The sequence below is a fragment of the Lepidochelys olivacea genome (genome assembly GCF_965140295.1).
Source record: "Lepidochelys olivacea isolate rLepOli2 genome assembly, chromosome: 8".
Classification (NCBI taxonomy): Eukaryota; Metazoa; Chordata; order Testudines; family Cheloniidae; genus Lepidochelys; species Lepidochelys olivacea.
In genome coordinates this window covers 37,020,199-37,042,922 of record NC_140418.1, presented here as the reverse complement: position 1 = coordinate 37,042,922, position 22,724 = coordinate 37,020,199, and the positions used below count along the sequence as shown (strand labels likewise).

At 51.5% G+C, this 22,724-nt stretch overlaps 1 protein-coding gene across 1 annotated transcript in view; it reads right to left on the bottom strand.

Moving 5' to 3' along the window:
- The window catches only part of SLC4A9 (solute carrier family 4 member 9), a 53,112-nt gene that overhangs the window by 5,782 nt on the left and 24,606 nt on the right, over positions 1-22,724 (bottom strand). The window contains exons 13-19 of the mRNA XM_084637440.1: positions 22,021-22,215; positions 20,612-20,725; positions 15,987-16,148; positions 7,336-7,514; positions 6,122-6,194; positions 4,655-4,723; positions 790-963 (exon numbers count right to left, since the gene is read on the bottom strand). Of these exons, the coding sequence (XP_084493566.1) occupies positions 790-963; positions 4,655-4,723; positions 6,122-6,194; positions 7,336-7,514; positions 15,987-16,148; positions 20,612-20,725; positions 22,021-22,215 (966 nt within the window). The remainder of the gene's footprint in view (positions 1-789; positions 964-4,654; positions 4,724-6,121; positions 6,195-7,335; positions 7,515-15,986; positions 16,149-20,611; positions 20,726-22,020; positions 22,216-22,724) is intronic.

Sequence of the window (22,724 nt, the reverse complement as noted above, 5' to 3'; positions counted from 1 at the left end):
CTTATGTCAGTTCACTCCAGGCCCCCATTTGAGAGCCCATCCCATTCTTGCAATCAGTGAAGTCAGTGACAACACTTCCACTACCTTCAGTAGGAGCAGGAAAAGGCCCTCAATACCTCCAGCAATGGAGATTCTACCTTTCAGGTCTGAAGCTTTCCAAACCAGGCCCGGTTACCACCTTCCCAGATCATCAAAGTCTCCAACCCACTCTTCAGACAGCAGAGACACCCCAGCAAACCTCAGCTGCCATGTGCGAACATACAGCCAGCAGGGCCTCGGTCCCAGAGCTGGCACACCATTGACAGTTAGCACTGCGATCCTGGACTGCACAGGAACCATTGCAGAGCACAGGGACAGCCCACTCCAATCAATAGGGAGGCATCTAAGTTCCTGCAGCAGCTGGAGTTTCCAGATGTTCATCAAGGGCAGTCCTAAACATAGGGCATCAGGCTGTGTGTCTGGGAAGCCAAGGCACACTGTAGGTCTCTCACACCCTTGGGTAGAGAGTAGGAGCTGATCCCTTTGGCAGCCCATTCTCTCAAGCAAGCCTGGAAGGCCTTGTCTAATGGGAATTGTGAGCACTTCATAGGAGGGGAGAGAGAGGAAGCCCAGGAGTCAGGATCTAGGGCTGTCCGAGGCCTGGGACTTGGCTATTTCTGGGCCATACCAAAGTGGGACCAGGGGGGGAGAGGCAGATCAACAAGTGCTCCCCTTCTACATAGGGAGAAAGCCACTCAGTCTAGCAGGACACAGTGAGCTTGTTGCTGCCCGGCTAAGAGGGCATCCTACCATCACTGGGAAAATAATGGCAGCTACGGTTGACTTGAGGATCCACAGTGCAGCCAGGCAGAGCATCTGAATGAGGGTGAAGAGGTGCACTCGGCGCAGGGGCACGTGGCGAAGGTACATGAAGTCAGGCTGGTGTTTGGTGGGCATCAGAAGGAGCTGGATTCTGTCCATGAACTGAAATGGAACAAGGGCGAACAGGTCACAAAGTGCCAAATGAGTGAGCTGCTGGCCCAGCAATGAGACAGGACACTCAGGTTCCCAGGACTCATCTGGGGGATTTATTTCTGGTAAGGAGAGTCTAAGACCCTGAGGTCTGCAGATTGCAATCTGCCAGGCTTTGCTTTTCACACTCCAAACACCAACCCCAACTTCCTGCTAAGGATTCTGGGTAAAGTAGTCCCACAGACATTCCCTATACTAAGAGGGAACACTTTAGGAAAATTCTGCTAGGCTGATTTACATGCCATAAACGCCTCTGAAGTCCTACAGCAAGCTCAGATTGGAAACCTGCCTGGGGAAAATCTTTCCAACAACATGCGGTGCTGCCAGCCCTAACCTGGGTCATGATTTCAAGTTTCTCTGCAAGGAAGAGGGGTTGATTTTTTTTTAACTAAAACAGATTCTCTCTTAATTACATGCCTTCAGGAGTTGGGGCTTTACAAAAAACACCAACTATCACAAGACTTGCAATAAAATCATGAGAGCTGGTAACACTGGACATACTGCAATCTTCAGCTCCTGGCAGTCTAGTAGGAGTTCCATCCAACAGTCAGAAGCACACATCACAGGACACAATTCTTCTTCTCTCTCTCTCTCTCTCTTTCTCCCTCTCTCAATTTCACTCACTTGCAGCAGCTCTGATTAACTTTCAGCTCTGCATGTGTGTGTGTGAGAGAGAGAGACAGAAACAGAGAGGCAGGCTCTCCTGAACCACAGAGCTAGCCAAAGGGGGGAAATGGGATTGTGCCTGGAAGGGTTTTATCGTAAAGAAAAAAGGACTCCCACTGTTTATATTTCCATTAGAAATCGAGGTCTTATCAACCATGTTGTTCCGGGAAGGCTTCATGGCTGCCTGGAGAACTGGCAGGGTTCTGAAGTCGCAGAGAGCGTGGAGGTGAACCCGGAGTGATCGAGAGAGGAAAGGATTTTTATTCAGACGGTTTACACGCTATTTTTGCTTGGTTTTGTTAACACTTGACTCAAACCCTTAGGCAAGAAGCTCTCTCTCTCTCTCTCTTTCTCTCTCTCTTTTTCTTAAAGATACTGAACACCCTGCCCTTTCAGTGAAGGGCTGAGAAAGCTCCGAGACCACAGCACTGAGCTATCCAAGGAGTTCTCCAGCAAAACCAGGAAAGACAGGAGATAATATCCCCAATGCTTTTCAGGTAATATTAAAAAAAGCAAAACTAAACTAAAAATCTCCTCCAGCCAAAACCCTTACCCCTCCCCTGGCCGCTTCTCTGAGGCCTTATTATTCATCACAATGATGCAGAAAAGGGCTCAAACCTGACTTGTCTCATCCTTCGCCAGTCACCTCTAACCATACCCTCTCACAGAGCTGGCTCCTGTTACTTCAGCCCTCAGTTCAGTGAGCACAGAGGGGTTAATCATTACAGCAACTGCCCCATTGGGCTAAGAGCAAAATGAAAAGACCCTGGAAACAGAGAGTCCCAGCTAAAAGCAAAGCACCCTGGCACCAGCTCCTCCACACTGGCACTGTTTTTCTAGAGTGCTTCTGCTGGCAGCTTCTTGGCTCCAGCACAGCCCCTCCAGCGCGGTAGCACTGAGACCAGGCACTGGGATCAGTTTAGATGCTGGCCGGGCCAAAGCTCTCTTTAGAGTTGTGACAGACAAACGAGGGCTAGGACAGGCCATTTTGTAAAGGACTCTCTAAGGCCTTTCTCCAATAGCTTTGTTGTAACATACGAGCCTTCAACAGACCCACCGCTAACAGGGAATACCCAGTGGGGCATAGGGGCAGAACAGTTTTATTGGCATGAGACCAGGATGCTGAAACCACAAGTGAGTTAGGCAGGTCATGCCAAACCAGAGCCAATAAACCCTTTCTGCCACCCCCACCCCGCCACGGATTCTGCATCTGCCACATGTGCTACAGACCAGCTATTTTTGGAGTGTTTTAGAGAGGGTGTTTTATTTTATTTGTACTGTGAATCCAGTGGTCCTACAGTGGGAGCTGGCTGCCTACAAACAAGGGGAATGTTAGACGCTTCTAAACCTGGCCTAAAATAGCTTTTCTATAATTGTTGTGATTTCAAGGACTGATATCTCAGACCCCTCTGTGCTGCGTCCCCCGTTAGAAAGCTGGGAACCTCCCCTTTCCAATCAGATAAACCTCCAGCTTCTAGCACTAACAGTTTGCAGAATGCCAGGCTTCCAACCTGGCACAGGTTCGGGATGGATATTTCCTATCCCATGCCTCAAGGTGGGGTCATTTTTGGGGAAAATGCCCCATTTAGGGAAAGAAAGAGAGATCTCTGGGGCAGGACGTTTTTCTACAGAAACAAACAAACAAAAAAAACCCCATAGCAGTTTGAAATTGTCCAGAGGGTTGGAATATTGGCAGTAGGGCAGTTGAGGCATTTAAAGGTGTAATATAAATGCAGTTTATTACATGGCTCTTTTAATATCTCCTTTCCTCTATCTAAGTGATAAAATCTATCCATCCATCCCCATTCACACCCCTCTACCCATCCTAGTGCGTGATGCCTATCTGTGATAAATGGCAGCATCTTGGGATACATTTCTTTAGCATACACCTTTGAATGCCTTGCCTGCACTCTGCTCCCTAATCGAGCTCTATGGGACTCTTTCTAATGTTCCAGTCAGTGCCTGATGCAGCTCCAACCAGCCTCCTTTTGTCAACCTGCCCCAGACATTTTCCCTCCTCTCCCTCCAAATGTGGAATTTCCCCTTCAAAATCACACCACCCTAGGGCCCAGGAAAGGCAAAAACCAGCCCTGCACCAGGAACAGCTTTTCTATGCTTAAGTAAGTCCCAGCTGTATGCTCTGTTACCCTGCGTACAACCATGCTAGAAATGAGAGCTCGGTAGCACTAGGAATGGGCCCCTCTTCTTAGCCTAACAGGCCCTGAGATACCAAACATTTTTGGTGACATTGTGACACTTTTATTTTGTATTCCAGGTCAATGGGCCCTGAACAGTAGGAGTCACAGACTCACCGTAACTAAGGAGACGTCTACGCTGCAAAACAAAAAAACTCAAACCCACAGCAGCAAGTCTCAGAACCTGGATCAACTGACCCAGGCTCGTGGGGCTCGTGCTACGGGGCTACAGATAGTAGTGAAGATGTTTCTTGCACAGGCTGGACACAGGGCTCTCAGACCCATCTCCCTTCGCTGGGTCTCAGAGCCCGGGCTCCAGCCCAAACATCTAACACGGCTATTTTTAGCCCCGTAGCGTGTGTCCGAGTCAGTTGACCCAGACTCTGAGATTCGCTGCTGTGGGATTTTTTTTTTGCTGTGTACCCCAAAACACCCACCTTTATTGGTGAGAAGACACAGAAAATTGTCCTAATCAATGTGTGTGTTCAAACTCTCTACAATAGGTTTTCTGTAACAGATGGGATACCTAGACAATACATGGGGTGGTGGGATGGGGGGGTCTATCAGCCTTTGTTTGGGATGACCTGCACAACACATTTGTGATGTCTCCCTCCCCCGCAAACATTAACAAATTTATAAATAAGCCCCCATGCCACAACATATGGCTAGAGCTGGAACTGAGCAAAAATGTTACATCCCCTGAATTCAACCCACACATTGAGAACATTGAGAAACTGGAGCAGAAATGTCAAGGTGATTGACCTCTGTGGATCTGTACTCACCTGGATACTGTTAAGAGCGGCCACACCCATGTACAGAAAGACACCATACAGCACAGGCATAGGGATATACTGGAGAAATCAAGTGAGAAGCATCAGCAGAGTCAGATGTAGCTTTCCTTACAAAAACTTATGGAATTTAATCATCTTCCATAAGGTCAGTCTTCAAGTATGGCCGGCCCGTTTGGTTGTTTCATTTCAGACACAGCAGTTTAGTTTTATGGTTATTGCTTAAGGTATCAGGATTTGAACTTTGGATATATTCCTACGCAGCACACTTGGTTAAGATAGCATTATGGTGGTAAAGACAGATTAGCTACTGCAGAAAACAACTTGCTAGAAAGTTGTGGGTATCAAAATCCAAATGTTTGAAAACCAGGAAATTCTGCTGCAAGAGAATGTTTTCAAAGCACAAATATTTGAAAGTCAGGAAATTCTGAAAAAAGGTTCCACAAACACCCTTAACTCTGCCCCCATACCCCACTATACCCTGAACTGTCCATCTGATGACAAATCAGAGGTAAGATCACTAAGGTTTTGTTACTCTCGCACTATCCTTCAGATGCAGATGCTGTCTAGTTTGGTTTGGAAAAAGAGGTACACTGTAGACTACAGATATTATTTGGCCAATGGAAAGGGTCAGGGTGGAGATCTGCTTGGATGCAGAGACTTGGATCCCAGTCCCACATCAGAGGGAGAAAAGCTCATTATGTGGCAGCGGTCTTCGTAGAGGGAGGATGGTTGGGCAAGACTTGCCCTTGTTCTGGTTCTGTCGCCTTGAGGTTGCACTCATACTGTGTGGTGTATTATAGGGTACGTTTGTGGTTTGAGCTGAAGCTATAAATTCCAGCCAGATTAGTATAGCCCTGCCAGTGCAAACACCGGGAAGAGCTAGACGCGCCAAGTATATGACTAGCATTTTGGGCAGGCATGTACATAGGATGGCTAGTTCCTCCCACTGCTTGCTCTGCCATGGCTATGCTTCCATCTGAGTACATTGGCTCGATCAGAGCTAGCGTGGGTATGTCTCCTCAAGCTGGAATTTACACCTCCCACTCCAAGTTTAGACATACCGTAGTGGAGCAGTATGAAGTGGAACAGTATAGAGTAGGGACTGTATGGGGACTGTATGAGGAGGGTAAAATGTGACCATGCTGTGGTCTCTCGATAAGCATCGGAATGGCGACAGTGGAGGGAGGTCTTTGGCCTGCATATGGAAGATAGGAGGTGAAGCTGGCACAGGAGGGGGTGAATTGGAGGAGGAGCTGTTGCTGGAAGATGATGGAGGAATGCAGGTCATCCATTACAATATGGGATGGTGAATGGTATTTTCTTGGGCTTAGATGAGTGAAAATTAACTGAGAAGGACTATCAGAATTTCTGATGCATCCATTGCTGTGGGCTCTGTGCTGATAGTCCAGTCTTTTCCCACTTCTGTAATAATGATGTAAACCAAAAACGCTTTATTACCTTGAGAACCGGGGCCAAAAAAACCGACACTCCGGTGAGGATAAAGACCACCAGGCCAGTCAGTCTCTGCTCCCTGCAGACAAACACTCCTGCTGTTAGAGACACTTTGTATTTCATGTTTGAACCACAGCTCTTCTTACGCGGCCCAATCTATAGCCAGGGATACAGAGCAGAACAGCCAGTGCACTGCTCCAGCGCCATACGAAGATGCCCCAGCTGCAAGTAGCCCTGCCTGTAGTATCCCCTAAGCCTCTGCTAATGCTCCATTTCCGCTTTGCCTCTAGGGATCACCTGAATGTGAACAAATCAAGGAACTGCACACAGGTGTTCCAAATGGAGCTGCAGGCATCATCTGAGAAGGACCTGTGCAGAAGCCCCTGGTTTGCTTTGCTGTTCTTCTCTGAACCAGGTGCTCTGAAGCACCAGCCTTCACTTCTCTACCTCAGAGTCAAACCAGGCATTGCAAAAGGAGAAGTGATGTCAAAGAGTGAAGGAAAAAACTTCTGCCATCACCCTAGACTTTTCCCTGTCATTGGCTCCTGCAGCACAGTGATAACTGACTGTTCAGGAATTGTATGGGGTTACAAGCACCCTATACGATGGCCTCATTGCATGGATAGCTATGCCTTAACATGGTGTGAAAACCAGTAATAAAAAATCCATGCATACTTAGTACTTGCTCTTGTAGCACAGTATGTAGCTCTGCCCAGTGAGTAGAGAACATCTACAGACCATTCTAGTGAACACAAAACTCTCAGTTGACTGTCTAATTAGACAGACAGATGGATCTGATTGCGTGCCCATCCATTCACTGGTTTTCTATACATCAGCCATACATCTGTTCCAAAATCCCAACCTCCAGCAGTGGCTGGTACCTGGTGCTTTAGGGGAATGCAAAATTCCCTCGTAATGCAGCTGGCCAACTGTGCAGTGAGGACCTGGGGAAGGGGAGCTTCTTTCCTCACTTCCATAGCACCCTGCACTCCGAGGCATGGAGTCAGGTTGACTGGGAAGACAATTCCGAGAGCAATTCCAGCACCAGATCATCAGCGGGACACATTTTCCCTTAGTTGTTCAGTGATTTCTACGAGTAATATTCACCACAGAGTTCACCACAACTCAGCACTGGAATTCTAGGGTCAGCCTGGCCCTTGGAGAGCATGCCAGCTGGAATTTTCAAGGTGGTTTTGTGTAATGGGAGGGGGAAACAATACCTGATTCCCAGGAACTTGGGCTGCTCTCCTGGTGCAGAAGTTGTACTCTCCTTTTTCAGGCTGTCCATGTGGGCTAGGGAGATGACAGTGGCAGACACATACCACGGGAGGCCCGTCACAGATGTGAGGATCATCAGAAGGGAAACACAGAATAAATCCAGGTGAAAACCTGCCCCTTTCTGGAATGAGAGACACATCAGTGCTCAGAGACGCAGCAGCCTGCAGGGAATGGGGAATCAAGGGTTAAATCTTGTTTCTAATGGATCCTACTGGCTGTAGCAGGAGCTCTGTGAATGTAGCCAAGGGCCAGAATTTGACCCTATGGGTACATTATACCAAATGGAAGTTCCATCAGCCAACAGAGATCACCTCCTGCATTGCCACTGCAGAGGAGTTGGGCTCCCTAGCTAGAGGCTGGGGGTAGGACATTCTCAGTGAAGCACCCTTGACTCTGGGATTTACTTCCTCCCTTGGGCTGACACAGCCTGCAGCTCTTAACTTCAGCTCACACAGCCAGGCCTATCCCCATGCTTTTAACCATGGGATGGTCAAGTGGGAAGGGTCTCATTTTTGCTGGTGGAAATTGCTGGGAGTCAGGTGCCCCAGGGGTTTTGCAAATCCCACTAGAATTCACATCTTTAGGTGCCTAAATACTTTAAAAATCCGGCCCCTCAAGCATTACCAACCAATTAGGCAATCAGCTTGCTGTCTAGTGGACAATGATCCCTTGATACATGTTTGGAAAAAAAAAGTTAATAACCTACAGGGAAATAATTAAACAATCCGTCCCCCCACCCCCAAGCCAGCTGGCTCTCAGTAATTCAACGAAAACAAAAGAAAATGTGTACAGTCAGGATCCTGTTAGTTCCTGATTGGCTTGAGGTGTAGGATGAGTTCCAATCTCTAATCCAGTCAGCGTGCATGTGTACCCTACATTCCAGTGACCAGTGTCTCTACACAACAAGGTAGCCGCTATTAACACTGTCTGTTGGGACTATTCATGGATGGTCTATTTCTCTACATGGTTTCTGGTTCATTTTTGTTTCTGTTCATTGATCTGTCTGAAAACTACAAGGGCTTTTAAATAAAAATACTAGCATTCTAGAGCGATGACCATAGTCACTGCAGAGACTTGAGCTGATATGGTCTATTTATGTACCTAGTCCTCTTTCTGGTTAGCCTGTCATCTGTGATCAAATCCCAATATAATGCAAATGTATTCATTCTTCAGTAGGATTTGCTGTGGAACAATCATCCATAAAGCATGGATTGTTCAGAAACTGTTCACCTCCTTTGCTCTAGTCACTATATTAGTGGGGTGGGGTTGGTTGCTTAAGTCACATTTTTTCCCTGATCCTGCCTGGATGTACTGAACAGGGGGATAATGAATCACACATAATGTGCTCTCCACTACAAATTTACAGACGAAAAATCATTCATGCTAAAATCAGGGATTTTGTAACATTTTCACAGCTACCCAGCAGCAGCCTGACTCCTCGAGGATAAAGAATAATTACACACCTCATGGTAACTGTGCTTCTTTGGGATGTTTTATCTGTGTGGATCCCACATGTGCCTCCTGCACAAGAGATTGGAATCTTGGAACAGTAAAGTCTGCTGGGCTGAACCTGCATCTTGCACGTCCTCATGCCCTGCCCACCCAAGGGCAGATCAACTGCAACCATCCCTCTCCTCCCTCTCTAACTCAGCCTTCCAGGTAAAGAAACAAGCAGGGAATGGAAGGTTTCGTGGGATTCACACAGACAGAACATCTCAATGAAACACACTTACCGCCACGTAAATAACTGTTCCCTCATTTTCGACTGCTTGTCTGTGTGAATCCCACTTTGGGGGACTAGCAAGCAGACCTCATCTAGAAGGTGGTGTTGAGGAGTCCCAGTGGCCCTCCCAAAACTGCCTTCCTATCTCGCAGCCACGCTGAGGGCCATCATGTTTAATGAAAGTGAGGGGGGATGCCTCTGCATGGCTGCCTTGAAGATCTCAGGTATGGGGATGTTGCTGAAATTCACAGAAGAGGCAGCCTAAGCTCTGGTGAATGAGCTTTGATATCCAGAGGAATATCCCCTCGATCATGTGAGAGCAGACTGAATTGCACTGGGTGATCCACGTAGACACTCTCTTGGAAGAAATGGCTTCAGAAGCACAACAGGGGAGACAGGACAAAGCCCTTCGGCCTATCCAGGCAATATAGCAAAGCCCTTGAGACATCCAAGGTCTGAAGTTTTTTCTCTCCGAGGAAGCAGCGGGGCTTGGGTGTGGGAAGGAAAATGAATAGATTGAGCTAACTCAAAGTCCAAGCCATCTTTGGGAATAAATTTGGGATGAGGGCTCACCACCACCATATCTCTGTGGAATGTGTGGAAGTTGGGTGAGCGACAAGAGCTCAGGGCTCACATGCTAATGTTATGGCCTTCCTGAGAATATGGTAGTGTAGAGAGCTTTCAGAAAAAGGCTCAAATATGGGGCGGAAAGGACAATATGGAGATCCCAGGTAAGCTGGAGCTCTCTGATTGGTGAATAAGTGTGAAGCAACCCTTTCAAAAACCTAGAAACAGCAGGATGGGAGAATACTGGGCTTCACTGGAAGAGAGGACGGCATGGCAAAATCACTGCGAAATGGACCTTCATTGAACTGAATGAGAGTCCAGAAAATTTCAGGTGCAGGACATAATCAAACATCTTGGGAGCAGGGGTCTCCAATGCATCAAGTTTGTGCTGGGCTGCCCAAACTGAAAGCCTTCTCCACTTTGAGGAGCAGGTTTTCCTTGTGGAGGGCTTCCTGCTGTGCAGTAGGACTTCTCATACCTGTAGGGAACAGTCAGTAGCACTTTGCCAGCCAGCATCTGGGCCATCAGGTGTAATTAGTTTGGGTCTGGGTGAAGAATTTGATCTCATCTTTGTGATATTATGTCTGGACCATCTGGAAGTGCCTTTGGAGGCCGAGTTGACATTCAGAGGCGAGTTATCAGCCAGAACTGCCTCGGCCAATCAGGATTGGTGTAGCTGCATCATGACTGATTTTCCCTATCCCCCTGGGTATCAGAGGGAGGGGTTGAAATGCATACATGACACCTGGATTCAGTGTCTTGCACGCCACCTGGGCTCATGCCTACTCTGGAGCAAAAGACTGGACACATCATGTTTTCTTTGGTGGAATTTCCCCACTGGTGAAATCTCAGTCTGAGGATGGTGCTTTTCAGAGACCATGATTGTCTCAGCAGACAATCTGTCCCCAATTTGCTGTTGGCTGGTGGGAGATAAGAGCAATTGGAGTTATCTTAGGAAGTCAACACCAAGTCCATAGGTTGAGTGCCTCTTGGCACAGGGGTGAGGAATGGGCAACTTCCCTCTTGTTTAGATAATATATTGCAAATGTGCTGTCTGTTGGGTTCTGTGTGCTGGAATTCCTTAAGGCTGGCAGGAACGCTTTGCAGGTTAACCTGATTGTCCTGCGTTCCAAGAGGTTTATATGCAGTCCCATCTCTTGCTGCAACCACATTCCCTGTATTTGGAGATGGTTCCAGTGAGCACCCCACCCTGTTTCCGATGTGTCTCTGATCAGTGTCTTTGGAGGAGGAGAGGCGGAGTATGGTACTCTTCTTCACACATTCTGTGAGTCTGTCCATCATCCTAGCAAAGGCAAGATATGAGCTGGGATCATGATATGCATGTCCATTTGATGTCTCATAGGGACACACTGATCTCAGCCAGTCCTGTAACAGGGATAGGTGAAGTTGGGCTAGTGGTGTCACCTGTAAAAAATGACATGTGGCCTAAAAGTTTGAGACAGCTTCTCAGTGTAATTGACGGATGTAACTTGATGTTGGATATTGCCTATATAGACTGAAATCTTTCTTCTGGAAGATAGGCCTTTGCCAATTTGAATAGATGAGAGCGCCTATGAACTCTATCCCCTGTGAAGGGTTGAGTGATTACTTTTTGTAGTTTACTATCATGTCCAACTCTCTGAACAGGTCAAAATCTATGTTTAGGGTTGTGGTAACATCCTGATGAGACCTGCCTTTGATCAGCCAATCATCTAGATATGGATAGACAAGAACGCCTTGTCTCCTTACATCTGTGGCCACCACAGCCAAGCATTTTGTGAAGACTCTCGCTGTTAACGACATGGTATTGATAGTGGTTGGGCCCTACTGTGAAACGTGACCTTTTTATGGGTCAGATGGATCCTGATACAGAAATTTGCATCCTGGAGTTCGAGAACCACAAACCAGTCTTGAGCCTGTAAAAAGTCTGTAAGCAGGTCGTTTCCTTTGAGAGAACCTGGGTTCCTTTCTTGGAGAATAATCAGCAGGTTGTTACTGGAAGTATGTGGGTGCTCCCTGTCTGGTCTGAGATTAGAATCTGAAGGGCTTCCACCTCAAGGCGGGGGTATAAACACTGGTGCTGGCTTTAGGAGTCACAGCCTGGCTGACAGGGGCACTGATGACGTGGATTTTGAAGTGAAAGGGCCTGACTTGGAGCTGGATGTTAGTTCTGCTGGGTCCAAAGTGCCCCTCCTAGACTGCTCCAGAAGAAAAGATTTTAGTCTCATGTCTCCTGGGTGTTTCTCCTTCTTGGCAAGAAGGACCAGCAGATAGAGCCATGGTCAGGTGCGGGGGGCTCTCGCCTAAACAAAATAAACAGCAGTTCTGCCTGGCAGGGCCAGGAATGGGACCATCCCAGGACTGGCAGACTTTAAGTCCACCATATAAGGTGGTAGTGCGGTGTGGGGGGGTGGGGCAAAACAATAATAGGAATTTAAAAAAAACCCAAAAGTTTGAGGAAGAAAAGAAAAGAATGTCATTCTAAGGGAATGAACCCTAAGTCACTGTGCGACAAACGAGCGTGAAGGGGCCGCAGGTTTGGTTCCATCTTGCTGCCATGGGCTGTAAGCGGGAACTGAAGGATGGTGATGGTATTCTGTCAGCTGGCAGGGGGTGGGAGGACATGTGCAGCACAGGTGCGCCCCAAGAGACACTGCTATTCAGACTCCAGTCTCACATGCACGAAGCACGTGCACAGTGTAGAACGGAATCCACATGGAGACATCCCCAAAGAACAACACTACGCTCTGACCCCAGGAATCACAGGGAACTGAGCACAGTGTTTTTTCTGCCAAGTTATTCCCAAATCCGTTTCTGCCACCATTCATCTGGCTCTAGGGGGTGAGTCTAGCCTGAACCATGGCCTCTGGAGGCTTCCTGCCGAATGCAGCAGGGCTTGTTTACTAAGGGCTGCTTGCACCTAGCTCTAGCACTGCAGCTCATTTCTCCTTCTCTAAGCTAAGCTGGCCATTTCTATCCAGCCTTCAGAAGCAGGCAGGGAAGTCAGACTAACACAACAGCTGGTGCAGGGGTTTGCTCCAGGGAGGAAGGAGACTGGGTATCTTCCTGCTGGTAACTCTTAGGAGATGCCTTCGGAGGGCAGCTGATATGCATCAGGGAGGTGAACAAGCACAGCAAGAGCAATTGGATCAGTCACAATCCCAGCTCAGCCGAACAAAACCAGGTGTGTTCCCAGGTCTGGTGATTGGAGAAGGCTTCATCCTTGGCTCTGAGTTTGTGCCTGTGCAAGCAGGTTAGGGAAAACCTCAGTACGCCTCATGAGAAAAACAAGTGCCAGCAGGGCCCAGCCCTGGGTAAGGCGCCCTGACAGCCAGGGGCCAAGCGGCATGGCAGTGTCAGAGAGAAAGCTGCACTCTCTCATCCAGAGAGATTCCTGCTAGTACGTGCAGCTGGGACGTCAGTGCCTGTGGCAAATGATGCCACAGGATGCTAGGGACAGACAGGCAGCTGAGCCAGGGAGACTAGGGGAGGAGCACAAAGGAAAGGTCCCTTGCTGGCATCGGCTGAAGGGAGGCAGTGTGGCCTAGTGGTTAGATCAAGACACTGGGAGAAAGGAGACTGGGCATTTAGTCCTGACTGATTCACCGTGTAACTCTGGGCAAGTCACTAGTCTCTCTGGGCCTCACTTTTCCCAGCTGTAAAATGGAGCTGACAATGCTGCCTGGCGTTGGAGAAACGGGCTGAGATCCTAGCATGAAAGGCTCTGGGGAAGCCCTTGTTTCCCTGGGTGATGGGAGGAGCTGGCCCTTGCTTTGCCAGGGGTCCCAGGGCTCAGAGGGATGTCATGCGGAGAGCACTGTGTTTAGAGGCCCCTGTGGATTTAGGGGCTTTGTCGTGGCCCAAGCTAAGGGCTTAATCTTGGGAAGTGCTGAGTGCCCTCATCTCCCAGTGACTTCAGGGCCAACTGAGGGTACTCAGCACCTTGCCAGAGGCTCTCAGCTCTTCACAGGATCAGTCCCTGAGTGGCTGAGAGCCTCTGCCAGGCAATTAGCTGGGAGAATTCCTGGCTCCCTCCCTTCTGAGAAGGGGAAGGGGAAGGGGAAGGGGAAGGGGAAGGGGAAGGGGAAGGGGAAGAAAGCGGCCCCCCTCCCAGTGCATTGATTTTAAATAATACCTTTGTTTTCAAATGTCCCCATGACCCCAAATGCAGGGACACGCATGCGGGGCCCAGCACTCCCCAGGAAGAGCCCTTCACCAGCCCACAGACAGCCTCCAGTTTGGATTTGGTTTTGCATTAGTCCTGATTCTTCACGCTGATAGAAACTGGGCTGGGGAGCAGCTGCAACATGCCCCTCCCCAGCTCCGCAGGCACTCATCCCCCTTCTGGGGCCTGGCTCACTGGAGCAGAACTCCATTCAGAGACAGACCTCACTGTGCCTCACTACACAATGCCAGCAAGCTGCATCTCCTGTTAACATGGACAGCTGGCATGATCAGCCTTTCCTGTCTGATATGCTTTAACCAGGGATGGTGACCCCATGACAATCCAGCCCTTCACACTGCATTGGACACCAATGCTTGGGAGACTAGCCTAGAGCAGGGGCCCTGCACCCAATGCCTCCCCAGCCCTGCCCTCCATGCATTAGGGCAAGGTTCCAGATCAGAGCCTGCAGGGAACCCCACGTAGGGAAATGAGGTGTCTGGTTTTCTACTGGAATGCCCGTTTGAAAAGGGACCCTAGCGGCTCCCATCAGCACTGCTGACCAGGCCGTTAAAAGTCCAGTTGGCGTGAGACTGGCAGGCTCCCTACCCGGCTCCACACAGCTCCCCTTGGCTCCTACATTTAGGGGCAGCCACAGGGGCTCCGTGCGCTGCCCCGCCCCTCCCTGAACGCTGACTCTGCAGTTCCCGTTGGCCGAGAACGGCGGCCAATGGGAGCTGCGGGGGCAATTCCTGTGGGCAGAGGCAGTGCGGAGAGCCATCTGGCCATGCCTCTGTGTAGGGGCCAAGGGACATGTCACCACTTCCAGGGAGCCACCCGAGGTGAGCGCCGCCCGGAGCCCACACCCTGAAACCCCTCCCACACCCCAACCACCTGCTCCAGCTTGGAACCCTCTCCTGTATGCCTAACCCCTCGGCCCCAGCCTGGAGCCCCCTCCAGCACCGCAAATCCCTCATTCCTGACCCCACCCCAGAGCTCACACCCCCAGCCGGAGCCCTCACCCACTCCTGCACCTCAGCCTCCTTCCCCAGCGCAGATCTCCCTCCCGCACCCTGAATCCCTCATTTCTGGCCCCACCCCAGAGCTTGCACCCCCAGCCCAGAGCCCATACCCCTTCCCACACTGCAAACCCCTGCCTCAGCCTGGAGCCCCCTCCCACACTCTGAAGCCCTCGGCCCCAGCCCACAGCCAGGAGCCCCCTCCTTCACCCAAAACTCCTCATCCGCAGCCCCACCTCAGAGCCCACACCCCCAGCTGACACCCTCACCCCTTCCTGGACCCCAACCCCCTGCACCAGCCTCGTGAAAATGAGCAAGTGAGGGTTGGGGAAGAGCAAGCAACAGAGGGAGGGGGGATGGAGTGAGTGGGGTGCGGAGCCTCGGAGAAAGGGCTAGACAAGGGTCGGGACCTTGGGACGGGGCGGGGAAGGGGGCAGGGAAAGGGTGTTTGGGTTTGTGTAATTAGAAAGTTGGCAACTTTAGCCCCGCCCCTCAGAGCCCCTAGAACAGATGGGATTTAACCTACCGGCTCCCAATTTCTGGGCAGACATGATGGTTTCCTTGGAATAAAGGAAACCCACAAGGTGTTGAACAGGGCAGCTGCACAAGCCTGTGTGATTCCCTCTAAAACAGCCCATCCTCCCATCCCCAGGTTGGCCTGCCCCATGCTGCCAGCCACCCGCCATGCCCAGGCCAGCCTGCCCATACTGCCAGCCTCCTGCCATCCCCAGGCCATCCTGCCCCACACTGCCAGCCTCCCACTATGCCTGGGCCATCTTGCCCCGAACTGCCAGCCTCCCCCTATACCCAGATCCTCAGCACTACCAGCCTCCCGCCATGCCCAAATCCCCAGGACTGCCAGCCTCCCGCCATCCCTAGGCCATCCTGCCCTGCACTGCCAGCCTCCCACTGTACCCAGATCATCAGCACTGCCAGCCTCCCACCATGCCCGGGCCGGCCTGCCCGGCACTGCCAGCCTCCCACTACACCCAGATCCTCAGCACTGCCAGCCTCCCACCATGCCCAGGCCGGCCTGCCTGGCACTGCCAGGCTCCCACTATACCCAGTTCCCCAGCACCACCAGCCTCCCGCCATGCCCTGGCTGGCCTGCCCCTCACTGACCTGGAGCCTGTATTCTTTGCGGTTGAGGATGACAGCGGTGATTTGCTGGTCCATGAAGATGAGGATGATGACCAGAACGGCAGGCACGGTGGAGACCAGGCAAACCCACCAAGGGTTCACTCCCAAGGGAAACACGACCCAGCCTCGCTGGGAGTTCGTGGGCTGCACGGGGAGTGCAAGAGGTCAGATTGTACATTACAGGGCTAGCACCCTGCACTGCACTTACTAATGGGCAAAAAGTGCTTTGGGCAACATTGGGGTGGGGTGGGCTGGGCTGGGCTGGGCAGGTCAGATTACTGGCCCAGACGGTTCTCCACTAGGTCTCCAGCAATGGTCAACACAGGATGCTTCAGAGCAAAGGGAACCCTCACTCCCCTCCCCCTGGCCATTGTGCAATGTTGCACCTGAGGGAAAATGCTTCTCCTGACTAACTGGAATGGTGATCTGTGCTCTGCACCATGGCAGTGGCCAAGCCCCGAGAGGCAGTAAGCAAGCCCTGAACCAAGCCCTGGATGCTTGTGAACAGCCTCATCTGTGCTCACTCCAGGCCATGCTCCAGCTGATTAACGTTAACCAACCACCACTCTTCCCTGTTGTTGTGCAAGGGCATCAGTCCTGCCCCGGGAGGTGGGGCCAGTCCTCTGCAGTCACCTGCTCCTGTTGCATGGCGCATGGGGAGGGATCCAGGCCATGGTTTCACATTGGTACCAACCCAACATTCAGAAATCGTGAGTCAGGCCCACAAAAATTGATTTAAAATCATGAGACTTTTAGAAAATAATAAAAAGGGGGAAGGGTCTTTTTCTTTGCCTGCTGGATTTAAAACTTTTGAGTCACATTTTCAAGCTTTTCTTTGCTACCACGAGGGCTAGCAACACTTATTTTTTAAAATGAAAGCTGGGATTGTCCCTTATTCACATGACTCCAGGAGCTTGGGTTTGAAGAAAAATACTAAATTTGCAATTGTGAGCGCTGGTAACACTAGTTTCACGGCAGCCTTTGTGGGCCCAGTTTTCACAGCCCATGGGCTGTCCATGTAGTGGAGATGTCTGCCTGGCTGTGTGTTCCCGCAAATCCAGATCCATGCAGGTGCCTACACTAGTACAGGTACAAATCAGGCACAAATTTGTGCTCACATTTCTACATGTCTCCCTAGGGTCTGAAAACCAGGCCCAGTAGGGCAAATGCAATCGAGCCCTATATCCATGGTAAGAAGGTAGATATGGAGAATCCAGAAAAAGATGACGAATGCGAAAAGACCCAGTGCTTTAAAGATATGCATGTATAGAGAGCAGCGTGGGACAGCGGTTAGAGCAGGAGTGTGGGCGACATCTCCCGTTCTCCATTCCCAGCTCTTCCACTGACAAAATACGATCGTAGGCAAATCGTGTAATTCCACAGTTAAAGCATCTCTAAAATGGGGATAATAGGACCTTCTGGCCTCAGGGGTGCTGCGTGTGCTTTAATTAAGAAATAGCTTTTGAGATCTATGGAGGGAAGCTGCCAGGGGCCCTAATCATTACAGATGTCCTAATACATCCTGGCCTTCAGCCAAAACATGTCACAGCAGCCACCCTGCTCAGGCCAGGGTGCCTTGCCCTGCCCCTTTCAGCCCTGGCATTTCCCCCACATTTGCCAGGTGGCACTTTGCCTTCAGCTTGGAGAATGGGCAAGTGGCTCCCTCATTAACCTGATGCACAATCCGCCTGACAGGGAGCTATGGGCCTCCATGGAGCCTGCATGCTAGCTCTGCAGCCTCTGCTAATTCCTTTCCACACCCAGGCCTGGGGTGGGGGGAGGGAACCCAAGCCCAGACTTGAGCTGGTGTCTCCTGCTTTGCTGCGTGCTGTGGCATCATTTGCATGATTACATGACTGTTTAGTTGGGTCCAGTTGCTAAGCTGAGGTTATTTATAGATCAAGGGATTGGCTGGAGCTTCCCCCCTCCTCCTTCCTAAGAACAGCTCCAAAAGGAAGTCACTCTGCAGAGTTGGATGTGTGTGTGTGTGTGTCACGTTAAGGGGCTATAAAATCCCACAGTCCCTGAGTTTTCTGCAGATCCCTCTTGGCCCTGCAACTGCAGAGAGTGCTGAAAGGGAAAGAGCTGGATGGAAAACCCAAAGGCCAGATTGATCTTGGGTGTCAGCCCAGAGGATTCAGTGGAGTTACTCCAGGGGTGTGGGCAAAATTCTCCCTGCTCCACAGCATTGCACGTTCTGGATTTGTTCCCTACCCCAGCTCTCAAGAGCTGACTTGAATGTGGGAGAACGCACGAGGTGGGACGCAGCCCCGCACATTCCCATCTGCACGGTTAGGGGTGGAGGGCTGGAGAGCTGAGGGGTTACGGAGCCCCATGGCTCTGGCTTGCACAATGAGGTTTGAACAACCAGTGGGGAACTGAGGAGTAGGTCTGCGTGTCACCTCTAGGGGCAGTGTGGAGAAGCTGGCCTTGAAAGAGAAGGGTTGCCATAGACTGGCCAGGCGAGCGAAGGAGGGAAAGGGAGAGGCCATAGAAAGCCATTATCATCTGGTGGCCTGTAACTTAGATGGACTTTTCAGTGCTGTTGTAAGTGGAGAGCTCTTTGTGTCATGACACCACCATGGCAGCTTTCCCTGATTGCCCCCTAGTTGGACTGGCTCGGCAGGCCCAGGATTGGGCAGGGTGGGGCACGCTGGCACCTGGAGGGTGCTTGCCCTACCGTTGTCCATTTGTTCCATGGCTAACTCAATGAGGTCAGTCCCCAGGGCTGTCAACCTGGCCCCTATTCCTGCGCCACCCAGGTGGAGCTGATGCTGTGACTCAGAATGGGGCACTGAGTTCGCAGCCTGGAAAGGCACGGTCTCTCCAGGAGAAGTTCCCAGATTCCATTTCTTGTTCCCTTGCTTTCTTTGTGGCCTCCGTGATGGGTTGGAAAATTCTGGAGAAGGTTTCTGGCCTCAGAGCATGGGGCCTTGGGACAGTGGATCCCTTACTACCTACACTCCCAGTCTGCGGGGTACCCGTCTGAACCGGCCCTCTGGGAGGGGAGTTCAAGCAAAAGTCTCCCCTTCCTTCAGAGCTCCTCCTTATGCTCCGAGGGCTTCCTCGGATTCCCAGGCAGTTTGCAAGCTCTGCAGGGGCGTCTCAACAAGCTGTCCACCCCTGTTGGCATGTTGGCTCCTGGCCTGAGCAGGTTCAAGGGCTCCTTTGTCCTGCTCTAGTTCTAGTGCTGAAGGAGATGGGACAAGACTGTGGGGTACAGGGAATTAGATGGGCAGGCCTTATAGCAGCTGGTCCTGCAAGGGCCCATCCAAACCCTGGAGCAGAGGGGGCAGGCCCAGAGCAACACCCAACTGGGCAGCATGGAATCCCTTTCTTTTACAGTGAATGGGGTGGTGCCCTAGATCCAGAGAGTGGGGCCAGCAGCAGGGCTGGCGGGGGAAGGGGACCACACTCACCACCACCCACAGTCTCGCTAGGGGCCTCACTCTCCATGGCCCATGCAGGATTCTCTGCTGAAGCTTCCAACAAGTGGGCCTGCATGTGCCAGTTGCAATGGAGGAGTTTGTAGGGTGGATGGCTCACTAGATGCTGGACTGAGGGACTCAGCTCATATCAGGATCAGATCACCGTGATCAGAGGGTAACAGCTTCCAGCTGCTCTGATTCCAGCTGGGTGCGAAGCTGTGAGGCTGTATGAAGGGGAACACCTTGTATTTCATTACCAGTCATCTGAGCCCAGGGCTGGCCCGAGGCTGGGGGCCCATTATAACAATGCCTGGACACTGAGGAGAACAGGGATGAGGGATATGGGCTGTGGCTCTGGCTGGCAGGCAGGGATATAGTGAGGGACAACATGGGACCCCAGGCAGCTGCATCACTCGTCTTTGCCTGTGGGCACCATTGCCTGAGCCATCCAGTCTCCAGATAACATGAGCCCTGCAGCACTTCCAGCGCCTGGGGTTGAGCAGCGGCAGGAATGATATATCCTTTGCAGCAAGAACAGGCCAACTCAAAGCAACGTAGGACTAATTAACTGCTCAGTGGGTCTATGGACAGCCTACTGAGCAGCTTTGCTGTGGATCCCCAGTGTCAGCCTTGGGGCTGTGATCCAGGAATACACCCTCCAGCTCTGGCCCAGAGAGAAACGGGGAGGGCTCTCACAGGAGCAAGGGCTTGCAAATCTCGCCTACCCAAGGGATGAGAGGCAACATCATGGGAAACCAAGGGCTACATCTGATCTGCGTGGAGCAGAGCAGAGTGCAGCCATCTCCACTGTCAATGTGGGGGTGAGGCCTTTAGAGAATGCAGTTCCCAGCTTGCACTGCAGGCTGGCCACTGGGACCTGGATGACCCTTTGCATGCTGGGACCTGCCACAGGCTGCATCCCTGAACTGGCAGAGAAGATGCACCCAGGCAGCCCTGTCTTTATGGGCTCTGCAAAAAGCCTCCATACCTGATGCATAGTTTGCATCAGAATCTAACATGGGTGCCCCATGTACAGTTCCTTCCCCACAAATCCATTATCACTGCCTGTATATATCATCCCAGCTCCCCACATTCCATCACTTCTCCCCAGGCATCCATGAGGTCCCCTTCCCAGCAGTTCCTCTGTTTTCCCCCACCCACTACCCAGTCAGTTCTCACCTTGAACTCGCTGGGGACGATGAGCTTGGGGGTCTCTAGCCCCAGAATGGCATCAATCCCGCAGAAGATGAGGATGGCCAGGATGATGGAGAAGTCGCTTACTAGCTTTCTCAGCTAAGGGAGCAAAGAAAGCCATTGGGAGGGCTTTAGCAGACGCCCCCAGGTAGGGCGACCAGACGTCCTGCTGTTAGGGGCTTTGTCTTATATATGCAACTACAGCCCTCCGTCCCCAGGGAAAAAGGTGTCCCACTTGCTATCTGGGACCCAGACTGGGCCGTGCTGTGCTTTATGCATGCTTAATTGTTGTGCACTCGGGGAGCAATCTGCACATCCCAGAGATACCCCTGGCCCTGTCCTCCAGGAGCACCCCACAGTGTAAAGCAAGAGACATCACACAAGGAAGCCAGCACTTGCTTATGTTCTCATAAGAGATCTTGGTGACCCCCCTGCACTCGGATGGAGGGAATGCGGGAGATGAGGTAATAAGTGTTTTGAATGCCCCCTGCTTCTAGTTCTGATGATAGTAATTGGCAGCATAGGACAGACTGCTGGGCTATGACCCCGCAGAAGGCTCACTAGGAAGCTGCGGAAGGTTATTTATGGAGAGTGTGGAATAAAGTCTGGTGGCTCGTGAGCAGCAAGGCCCAGGCTCTCTGCCTTTCCTTATAAAGCCAGTATCCCATGCGTGCCCAGTATACCACACCACCAGGGGAAGCCGCTAGCTTTGATTAAGGGCAAATAATTCTGGTGGATACACTAAATTCCTCTTGGGCAGGATGAAGGTGAAGCTGAGGCCCCAACCCCAAAGAGGAACCCAGGGAAGGCTAAATAGCACTTCTTTCTTGTCTGGTGGGAGCTGGGAAGCCCAGTGTTACTGAGGAGGGCTCCCCACTGTCCTTTGCAGCGGTGTTGGCCCCCATTCAGAATTGGGGCCCTGAGTTCTATTCACAGCTCCCCTTCCTCGACCTCTGTGGTCTTGGCCGACATTTTCAAAAGAGGCCACTGATTTTGGGTGCCTCCTTTGCTAGGGGTCCAGCTTGAACTGCCAGCAGTGTTCTGTTGGGCGCCCGCAGGCAGTAAGCACATTTGGGAATGTTGGCCTCAGTCTCTCTGAGCCTCAGTTTCCCAGTCTGTAAAATGGGGATAATGCTGCTTACCCACTTGGTGCCACCACTCTGAGACCTGTTGGGGGAGGCCCTGTATGTGTGTTGGGGTGAGAGACACGCAGCCAGGAGAGAACGCAGCAGGAAGCTGCAGAGCTGCAGGTGCCTACACTCAGCAGGGGGAGCAGGAGCTGTCTGCACAAAGCCATCTAAATGTACAGAGCCTTGCACAAGAAGACACAGCTGCACCCTCCTCACAATGCCCTCGATGCTGACAGAGCAGGGGGCAGGAAGAGAAACACTCACTGCTGTGGGGAAATAGCGGCTGGTTTTAAAGCTCTTGAGAGTCATGGAGCAGAGGAACGTCCCCAAGAAGAGGATGAAGGCCATGAAGGTGATGTCAGGAATGTAGTTACAGCTGTTCCCCACCAGGTGGCCTCCCACTCTCGAACACTCTGTGCGGGTCAGCAGGGACCAGTTTGCAGCCTCCAGACCCTGCTGCTGTGGAGACAGAGAGAGACATTTCAGAGGCAGAGGAGAGCCAGCCAGCTGGACAAGAAGAAAACCCCACAGGCCAAAGAGAAGGGATCAGAAGAGTCCAAGCCAGCACCATTGGTAGATGACGGGTGGGTGGCACTGGCTGAGGATGGCCAGTTACCCTGCAGCTTGGTGGCGCAATCACGGGTCGGGGAGGAAAGCACACTTGGGACTGGCTAGTGCGGATGAAAGTTAGAGGCTGCTGCTCGTGCTGACCATTTGCTTGTCTGTATCTGTCCATCCGTCCGTCCCCTGCTCACACCGGGCTCACTGAGCCACGTGTTTGTAGACAAGCCTTGAGGGATTGCACCCCAGGCCTGCTCCTGAACAGGGCTCATCCGGCGGAACTTCCTGGGCCATGTGGACACATGCCCACGTGCACGGCTCTTTGAGGTCATTGAGGCACCATGGGTGAGCGGCTGCCAGGCCATTCCCAGAGGGCAGGCAGGGAGAAGCAGTTATGGAAGGAACAT